The sequence below is a fragment of the Lygodium microphyllum genome, chromosome 14 (assembly GCF_053477565.2).
Source record: "Lygodium microphyllum isolate KBCC chromosome 14, Lygodium_microphyllum_v1.1.10, whole genome shotgun sequence".
NCBI lineage: Eukaryota > Viridiplantae > Streptophyta > Polypodiopsida > Schizaeales > Lygodiaceae > Lygodium > Lygodium microphyllum.
Window position 1 is genome coordinate 77,039,507 of NC_141148.1, and position 10,368 is coordinate 77,049,874.

General features: G+C 45.1%; 1 protein-coding gene across 1 annotated transcript; it reads left to right on the forward strand.

Annotated features, from left to right (window-relative positions):
• The first annotated feature begins 3,466 nt into the window (after window positions 1–3,466).
• On the forward strand, window positions 3,467–9,813 carry LOC148025743 (G-type lectin S-receptor-like serine/threonine-protein kinase SD2-5). The gene is made up of 3 exons (XM_087692969.1): window positions 3,467–4,537; window positions 6,670–7,232; window positions 7,486–9,813. The coding sequence occupies exons 1-3, from the start codon at window positions 4,134–4,136 to the stop codon at window positions 9,633–9,635; spliced, it is 3,117 nt and encodes a 1,038-aa protein (XP_087549095.1). The 5' UTR covers window positions 3,467–4,133; the 3' UTR covers window positions 9,636–9,813.
• The last annotated feature ends 555 nt before the right edge of the window (window positions 9,814–10,368 follow it).

Here is a 10,368-nt window from a genome sequence, read left to right on the forward strand (position 1 = left end):
ACTCTCGCTTGTTTCAGGCCTGATAGGCTTGTAGATCAATTTTCTGGCCGTTTTGTCATGGTTTAGGGTTTTTCTCGTATGTCGCCTTGTTCATTTTTGGTTAGTCAAGTTTTACAGCTCAGCGGTTCACGTTTAAGTCCTTGGGTCTCGCAACTGCCTACTTCTAGCTGCTAAGCAGCTGCGCGCTACGATTTTTTCCTATTACGTGTCCCAGAAACAAGTTGTGAGTGCCCGAAGGTTTCGACAGTTTGCGCTGCTGCATTTTAGCCGGTTCAAGTCAAATTTTTGAAAAATTTGATAAAAATTTGCACTCGAACCAACTGGTCTGAATTGCAGGGTCTGAGTATGTCACTCGGACGGGCCAAGGCACAAGGCCGAGGGCCGAATTTTAGGGTTTGACTCGGACGGTTTTGATTCCGATGGGCCGAATGGCAAATTCAAACAAGGTGATTCAGACGGGCCGAATGGCAAATTCGGACAAGGTGATTCGGATGGGCCGAATGGCAAATTCGGACAAGGTGATTCGGACGGGCCGAGGCACTTGGGCCGAGGGCCGAATGTGGAAAGTGGTCAAGGGCCGAAGGGGATACACTTTCTTGGTATGTAGAGATGCAGTCATGGTTCAAGTCACATGGATTAGAGATGGATGCACTTTTGATCGATTCACAAGATTTAAGCAAGCACAATGGCCATGCACTTCTAGATCCTATCTAGGGGAGTAGAGGGAGAGATTCATATACCTGAACAGGCCGATAAGCACGTCAGTGATGCGATCGAATCGATGCGGGCTGGAGCTCTCTCTCTCTCTCTCTCTCTCTCTCTCTCTCTCTCTCTCTCTCTCTCTCTCTCTCACTAAAATGGAACAAATGAGCCCTCCCTTGGCCTCTTGGCTCTTATACCCCTTTCCAGGTGTGGTGTTGATGCCTCCAATCACTCACTTGCCGATCTTAGGCATCACTAGCGAGCGTTTTACCAATTTTTGCACGATTTTTGCCCTGTTTTGCCCTGTTTTGAAACAGTAAATCCTACCCTTCTCCGGTTCAATTTCCTAATTCTAACCTACGCTAAATGCAACAAAAATCGAAGGCAAAAAATTGAAATAAATTCTCCATGTTTTCCAATCATCAAAAAACCAAAATATCCCAAAATACTTACTTGTTTTGAAGATCAAAAATACCCAAACTTCCTACCTATCTCAAGCTTCGTTTCGAGGATGAATCCTCTACTTTGATGCTCGATATGAGGCGCGCAAGTGCTCAAGCTTGAATTCGTTGGTCCCGGCAACGGAACCAAAATGTAGTGGGAGCTCACGCTCAACCGCCAAGACCCATGGACCGCTTATTACTTCAAGCGTTTCAAGCGAGCTCTAATGGCTATCTCTCACCTAGTCGACACACCGTCGATCGGCCTACGAGTGTAGTGAGCTTACCTTGATGCCGATGTGAGTAGCCTCCTCCCTCGCACACCTCAGTAGCTCCACGATTCTTGATGCTAGCTCAAGCATCCTCAAGCCTCCTCCATCTCCAAGCTCCATCCTCCATAGCCGCGCGCGCGAGAAAAGAGAAGAGAAGAGAAGAAGAGAAGAGGAGATGGTGAAGAGCTTCACCCTCTTGATCCCTCACTTCCACACACTCACTCCCTCACACTCTCACACTCCCTCTCTCAAGAGCACACACAAGCAAGAAGAAGAGAAGAAGAGAAGAAGAAGAGAGCTCTTGTTAGCCACACACCAAAGAATGAGCTTCCATTCACTTTTTGAACTTTATATACAAGCCCTAAAATCCCATGGGCACCCATCCCCTTTTTTATAATACACGCTATCGCCCAGTGCTTCCCAACGCCACCGCTGCCTGCTCTACACATCAACTGAAGCATTCACAATTGTTAGAAAAATAATAAAATTAAACCGACAAAAGTGAATACTTAGCAGTCTTCAGCTATAAAATTAATAAATTGGTTAGAACTCAATCATAATCTTAATTTATTACAAGTGCGCACTCTAAACTCATAAACATCCATTAATTTAAATATGTATTTTGCGGAATCACCCGCTATGGAATCACCCACTTGCACATTAAATTAACGAGACACCCGAAAAGGACCGGCGTCCCCATAGACTTTTTGCACAAGAAATCAACCTTATGTATGAGCCCCTGCAATAAATATAATTTTACGGAATCCATCGCAAAACCTCACGGAATCCACCGTGGAATATGCCTCCTGGCATCAAGAAGTGAAGAACATTAACCTTTAAACTTGAGAGGAATGACAACAAGACTGCGGTATAAAAACATGGCTAAAGGTTCAAGTCCTAATTAACAAACCTTTAATACACAAAACAAAAACTTAATTTCGATATAACCGTCATCTTGAAGCTTAGATAACTAATTTGTATCCAAATCCATACTTAAGTATAGAGGACAAAAAGCAAGTGCAATGAGCTCTAAATCAATGCCTTTCCATGAAATGCAGATATCTCCAAGAAGATGTTTATGTATATACCTAGCATGGTGTGTCCTTGGAAACATCGAGTCTAGATCTACCGATTGCTTTTGTTTATGGGTGTACAAATTCCTACTCTCCTCCAAACTGCATATGTTTATGTGCGTACAAATTTGATTCAGTCGATGTGTGTTTGATAATTAATGCGATCAAACAATTAAAGTAGTAAGTTACGAAACCTGCGATGCGTGGCTCCAAATTACAGAATGTTTGCATACGTTAATAAAACAAGATACGAGAGGGCGACTTCCAAATGCCCATACAGCCGAGGGGTCAAATATTTGGACGTTATGAGGCTAACATGGAAACGTTCTCTTTTTAAAATGTCATCCACGGTTTCGATAATGAGCGCTTCACGTTTAATACTTGGCCAGACATTGGAGCAAAGGCTGCCGACCTAGTTCTCATTCTAAGGTTGTTCCAAGGTTATAAGACCTCGAGAGTGTTACTAAAGAACCCTCATCATCTTGCATTTACTTTACCTTCGCATATACTATTGCACTTTCGGAAACTTCAACGTTGATGTGCAATACTATGCACTCATCGCGCTTGGCCAACTTACAGGTAACAAAGGCTCAATGAACAACTCCTCCTTTGTTGCTAGATGATGTTGGATCAGCCACTCACATTTGGTGCGTCTCAATGCATTGATTTCCTTGAAGCAAACAAACATGTGTGTGAGTTTCTTTGTTATCTGCTCCCTAATTATACATAGATGAACCAAAGCATGGATGGGAATAATCGGGGAATCACGTCAAGAATGTGTGCTTCAATCAAGTATTATTAAATTATCGGAATTGCCCTTTGGAACCTTTTATATTCAGGCATGGGTGCATGTCATGGGGGGTGCGAGTAGCGACAAAAGTATGATCAGGGAGCGAAAAGGATGACGTGTGCGGTAATACAAATGATCGGCCTAGAAGTTAACAAAGGATGGGTGAGGCGGCAGGTGGTGGAAACAAGGAAAAGACTCGTGAGGAAATGGATCACGATGCCCATGTTAAGGGAGGGAGGGAGGCGATCATGAGTCGGTAGAGGGAGGAGCCACCCCCTTACATGAGATAGATAGACACTGCTGGGCTTACCATTCTTCTGGCTTAAGGCCAGCTTGCTGCTGATTACGGCTCTAATTATAGTGGCGGATGTTGTTCTGGGAGCAACGTTATGCTGTTCTGTTGGATTAAGATCGGATGGGCTATTAAGTAGTACTCTCGCATTAAGACCTGATTGGTAGGATCAGACTTGCTACTAGATAACGGCACAGTCTGGCTAGTATTAGATATTCTGGAACTAGCACCCCTGATTTGTAAGGTCAGATTTGGCTATTGCATATCCTGGGATTAAGAAGTGATTTGCTTGCTTGATGCATGGGAATGATTCCCAAGGTGAAGGGTGTACCGGACTAGGATATTGCATTTGGGATCATTCGGGGAAGGATGGGTAGTAAGAATAAAGAAAGCAGGAACCGGCGGCAATGGCCGGCCGGCTAGGGGGAGATCAAAAAGCAGAAGAAGACGACGGCGAAGACGACGGAAAAGAAGAAGCAGAAGGAGAAGAGGAAGAAGAAGTGCTGCAGGCGAATTAGCGAAGGCAGATGAAGATAAGAGGATCGTTATAGCTGGGCAGTACTGATGGGGACTATGAGGCCTGTGGCTCAAGTAGTGAGGATGATGGTGATGGTGGTGGGGGTGATGTTGGTGGTGCAGGTGGCCGATGATGATGATAGCTGGAATAATAGTAATGATGGTGGTGGTGGCGGTGGTGGGCGGTGCTGCTGGAGAAGAAGGAGCGTAGTGGGTGCAGTGGGTGTGACGCAGGCGGTGCAGACGCTGTACTTCAACGAGAGCGGCAGCGCGGAGGGCTGGCTGGATTGCGATCCGAGCGAGAACACGCCGGGGTTCATGACGACGGAGTTCCTGAGCAACGATCCGTTCGCCTTCGGCTGCCTCTCCTCCCAGGACGCCCCCTCCTACTACCTCAGCGTCGTCGTCTCCACCCGCAACTTCCCCAACGTCCCCGTCTGGGTCGCCAACAGGTATATCATCATTATCATTATCATCCTTACTATTATCTTTGTTATTATCATTATTATCATCATTACTACTTACAATTGTGCACAGCAACCCCATGCCCCAGCCTGCTACAATGGGGGCATGTTATATAAAACTGTTGCAACCATATTCCCCACGAGCTTTAATATGCATTTGCTTAACCTATCGCACCATCATAAGCTCTTGCAAAAGGAGCTATGACACTCCCAGCCTGAGTGGGGAACAAGAAGGCACCTACAATGCTCGAACCCAAGTGCACAAGCTAGGCCCGGGGTGAGTCCTTATGGAGGAGCATATAATAGTGTCAACATCGTGAGCTCTTGCAAAAGGAGTTACAACACTCCTAGCTTGAGTTGGCAAACAAGAAGGCACCTACAATACCCAACCCCAACTACACAAGCGAGGCATGGCGTCGCTCCTTATGGGGGAGCTAACAATGTCATTCCTACATAGCTTATGGTTAGAATGGCACTTAGGATCGTAGATATGGGAGGCACTTATGGTTACCATCCCATTGCAATTATCTAGGTATGCAATGGCTTCCTTAGGGAACTCATTTGACTCTTCCAAACAAGAATAGCTTGGAATTTTCCATAATTGAAAATCGTTAAAACTACGGGTGATAGTATGGTTGTGGTCCCCATTTCCACTATAACAAGTAGGGTATATGGTGGCTCCATTACAAGCAAGAACTACTGGTGATAGTATGGTTGTGGTCCCTATTTCCACTACAACAAGTAGGGTATATGGTGGCTCCCTTACAAGCAAGAACTCATGATATTTGCACCACGTCATGGGAACATGATCAGGTAGAGTTTCTCACAATGAAAAATAATAAACTTCTTATACTTTCAATTGGCAAGGCAAATTAGCTCTTCAAACAATACATGTTGTTTACTAACATAGATACCCATGAAGGAAAAGCCTATTGTAGTTCTATAAGGGCCTTCCTAGATGAGAAGGATTCATATATAGCTCCACAAGATCAATCTTTTTGAAGCCTCAATCTTTCCCTTCTCACTCCATCTTTGAGAAGATATTGTTCCCATTTGAATTGTTTGTAAGATAAGATGAAAGCATGTGTTCCCCTCATCACATTCCTACACTCAAATGGGAAAACGAGTAAAATTTTCCAACATTTCTAAGATAAAGGGGCCAGTAAGTGACAAACCCCTCCGAGCAGCCAAACCCCCCCCCCCCCCCCCCAAAAAGAAAAAAAAAAGCTAACATAATACAATTACCCAAATTGAGTGATGATTTTGTGAAGAGAAACTTTTTTTTAATGATTCTGAAATTATATTCAAATCTAGATGTATCTACTTAATGGTTAATGGTTGCTAGATCTAGACAATCTATAACTATTTACTTAAAATTTGCACAACCCAAAAGCATGGCAAGCAATCAATCCCCCTATGTCAATAGATCCTAAGGTGCGATTATTTTGTTTAGTGGACTCTACAATTTAAATTATGTCTACTTGTAAAAACCAAGATGCCATAAATATTGTCTGCTAGTGGGTAGAAATTCGCGTAAATTTTCTTAAATTACACTCTAAAGAGAGATGACGAAGGCCCTTTACCTAAGGACCCTTCAAATATTTTTCAAAGCCGGCTTTAACACAACTCCGGATCGCCTTAGCTTTAAATGACCTTGTGAAACACCTAATCTCACAATTGTTGTAGAGATCACTACCCAAATGTGGCATGCGCAACATTAGGAAAATCACTAACGAATTTGCTAGAGAGAGCCGTGGACGTTGCAGACAGTAGATGCTAGCCTCGACAAAAATGACTACTAATGCAATGCTGAGGCACCGTCTCAAGGTGACATTTGTGATTTCATTATATATATATATATATATATATATATATATATATATGTATATGTATGTATGTATGTATGTATGGAGAGAGAGAGTGAGAGAGATGTTCTTGACATGGATACTTGGAAGAACAATTAGGTGATTTAGTCCTACCGCTTTTATCTTGTTTATTCCGTGAAGTGGTTAGTGACCATACTCTTAGGCTGTTTGTACGCTCTCCTTTTTTATATATTCTGCCGACGAGAGAGAGAGAGAGAGAGAGAGATTCATATAATTGATGCTTACCAAGAACAGGGACCACCCAGTCAAAGACAATGCCAAATTATGGATAGACGAGCATGGTGATGTGATACTGCGAGATGTAGATGGTTCGCTCATATGGCGGGCAAACATATCCCGTGCAGCTGGCTTGACTTTGACGGCGGATGGCAACCTTGTGGTTTTTGACGACCAACATGTAACACTGTGGCAAAGCTTTGATGAGCCTTTGGATTTGCTAGTTCCAAACCAAACATTGAGACCAGGGCAGACATTAACGGCAGGCTTCTCATCACCCATGCCAGCAACAGGAAGTTTCTCAGCAGTAATGACTTCTGGTGGGTTGATACTATATGAGATGTCCTCCTCCCCGCCATTGCCATATCTAGCGCTACGATACCCGCTTGAGATATCGACCTACAAAGAGCTTATGTCGAGCCCGTGCAATCACACACTTCTACAGGTTACCTCGACTTATCTCACTCAAATCCAGCAACCCTCTGTCCCTGAAGACCCACAGTGCTCCATCGCACCCCATAACTCTACCAACCTGTTCCCCTTTGATAGCTCGGTGGCTTTTATCCGCTTGGATGCCGATGGTAATGTCTCAGTTCACTTTTGCAAACAACATGTGAATTTGTGTTCAGTCGAGTCTGTATAGCACTAGAACCAATGCTAGTTTCTGTTACTAAAGACAATTTGGCTAACCAACACGCCTGCTTCTATGTTCTGTTCCGACAACCCTCACCAAAATGAACTGCTAAACTTTGACCATTCAAATATATGTTGAAACACTGAAAGTTTGGTTTTTCACCTGTATTAACATGGGTATCTATAATGTATCTAATACAGGCAATGTGCGAGGCTATCACATCGATTACAGGCCTGCCTTTGATATGTTCAAAATGATTTCTCGTGGACAATGTGGAATCCCCAATGCATGCGGTCCTTACGGCATTTGCTTGCCCTCAAGCAACACGTCAAGCGAGTCCCAATGCACATGCCCAAGCTCCTCCTCCTCTAGTCCCCAATACGTCAACTCAAAATCCTCCTGGCCCTCCTTCACAGAATCCAACAGCGTTTGTGTTCCTCAAACCCCTCTTGCTTGCAATCAGTCTCAAAGTAACACCTTCCTTGACTTCACCAACTTGGACTACTTTGCAAATGATTTCATTCCACCCACAATCTCCTCCACTTCCCTTTCCACTTGCAAGAGTGCCTGCGCTTCCAATTGCTCCTGCAATGCCGCCTTCTTCAGGCAGAAAACGGGAGACTGCTTCCTCCATAGCCTTGTCCTCTCAATGATGCAGGTCCCTCACTCAGATTACCGAGCCTCTATAAAGGTCCAGCAGCCTCTCCTCTCCTCTAATGGCAGAGAGAGTTCAGAATTGAAGCTGATAATCGGCATAAGCGTGGCATCCGCACTGTCAGTGGCCTTCTTTACGGTATGGGCCTATCATAAGAGGAAGCCCCGGAAGTCATTGCATAACCGTTATCTGCTTAAAGATGACATAGAACTTCTGTCGAGCTTGCCAGGACAGCCCAAGAGGTTCAGCTTCAGGGAGCTACAGTCTGCGACGGCAGAGTTCAGCCAGAAGCTCGGGGTTGGGGGTTTTGGGTCTGTCTACAAAGGCATGTTCCCTGATGGGTCCAAAGTGGCTGTGAAACAGTTAGAGAATGCCACCAAAACAATGCAAGGCCTTAAGGAATTCAGAGCGGAGGTCATGGTGCTGAGCAACATCAACCATCAGAATCTCGTCCATCTGCGGGGCTTCTGCGCCGACAGCAACCATCGCCTCTTGGTATATGAGTTCGTGCCCAATGGATCTCTGGATACTTGGCTGTTCTCAAGACCAGACTCCAACTCTGCACTGGATTGGGAGACAAGGCTGTCCATCGCCATCCATACTGCACGAGGCCTCTTCTTCCTACATGAGCAATGTCGCCACCCCATCGTCCACCTCGATATCAAGCCACAGAACATCCTTCTTGATGAGAAGTTTGTGGCCAAACTCTCCGATTTCGGGCTCTCCAGGCTCGTCAATGAAGAGGCTTCAGGCGCGGTTTCAAGGATGAGGGGCACACCTGGCTATATGGCCCCTGAGTGTCTGATACTCACAGATGCTACAGAGAAGAGCGATGTCTATAGCTTTGGCATGGTTTTGCTTGAAATTGTGAGTGGCAGGAAGAATGTGGATGTGTCTAGATTGGTCGTACATGGTGATGGAGAAGGGTGGTATTTTCCAGCTATGGCTGCCAAGAAGTTCAAGCAGGGGCATTTGAAAGACATTGTGGACAATAGCCTTGGGAAGCTGTCTGAGGATTACATGGCAGAAGCCACACGTGTGATCATGATTGCCTTTTGGTGTATCCAAGATGATCCCTCCGCCAGACCCACCATGGGCAATGTGCTTCTCATGCTCCAAGGATATGCCCCTGTGGAATCACCACCACTGTCCTTCAACTTTGGCATGCGCTTTCATCTGTCTAACACGCTCACAACCTCGCCGCGGGAACCTACAAATACCACAATCAAGCCAATTTCAGAGATGGAGCAACAACAAGAACAACACTTGAAGGAGGAAGGACAGGAACAACAACAAGATGAGTATGATATGCCATCTTTTGGGACTGGACAACAAGAAGACAAGCATGATATGCCTTCTTTTAGAATTGAGGAACCACTTTTGTCGCCAGCCTCTCTGAAGGTAGGTCATATTTATTCCTCTAATGACCCATTCCCATCCCCTATGTCTTCTAGGTCATCGCCGTCTATCTTGCACAGGCACTCAGCTGCTTCAGCCTCTCCTACCCCTTCTCCAAGAGAGGACTCGTCATCCTCCGATAGGCGTTGGCCATCTTCTGAACAACCCTCTCAATCCATGTCACCTACACAACCCTCTCAATCAATCTCACCTGCTCCTTCCCCTACTGCCATATCTCCCCACCTTTCCCCTAGCCCTACCTTCTCTCACATGATGTCCCCCAAAGTTCATTCATAAGATTTCATAGATATACCATCTATAGCTTGTATGTATTGTGTCCTACTTATTTGTTTCTTGCGGGTCTTTACAGGCCACGCACATCTATCATCATCTTTGAGGAACAAAAACTAAAGATTGGCTTTCGCCATAGCAGGCCTACCTATATTAAGGGCCAATTAAGCCACTAAAGTATATCTGCATTAAGGGCCAATTAAGCCACTAAAGTATATCTGTTTTTGCATTTTTAACAGTAGGAGGTGAATTCTTGCAATGAGAGGACGTTAAGTCAGCTGTGAAGCTGAATGTCTTGCGATGGGAGAACGTTAAGCCTAGAGTTGACTGTTTTATACCTGCACTCGGGAGCAACCCCTGTTTCTTGCTGCTATCTCGCACGGCAGCAGCCTGCAGGACGCGAGTGAACTTCCTAGGCTTATCACGCACGGTCACCCAACTTCTGGCCATTATAGCCAGAGCGCATGAGCTACCGTGGTAGTCTTTGCCCTAGTATTAGTCTTAGGGTGGGTTCACACTTGCAGGGTGGACAAAAGGGTGAAAAATCCCCTTTTCCACCCATCCACAAGGATTTCCCAAGAGTTGTCCTCCATCTCATTCACATTAGTGGTGGACAAGGAAAGGAGCCAAAGAGAAGACATAGCATGAAGGAGAAGTATCCGTGCTGGGCAGGCCAAAAGAGAGGAGCAAAAACTTGGCCATGACGTGTCAAAAAAGGCCCCTAATTTTTTTGGCCTTC

Bases quoted from the DNA above. Each gene is read 5' to 3' on its own strand.
- LOC148025743 (XM_087692969.1), top strand. From the start codon at position 4,134: ATGGGGACTATGAGGCCTGTGGCTCAAGTAGTGAGGATGATGGTGATG. The intron at 4,538-6,669 runs GTATATCATCAT...TACCAAGAACAG, and splicing joins CCCGTCTGGGTCGCCAACAG to GGACCACCCAGTCAAAGACA. The intron at 7,233-7,485 runs GTAATGTCTCAG...TATCTAATACAG, and splicing joins TATCCGCTTGGATGCCGATG to GCAATGTGCGAGGCTATCAC.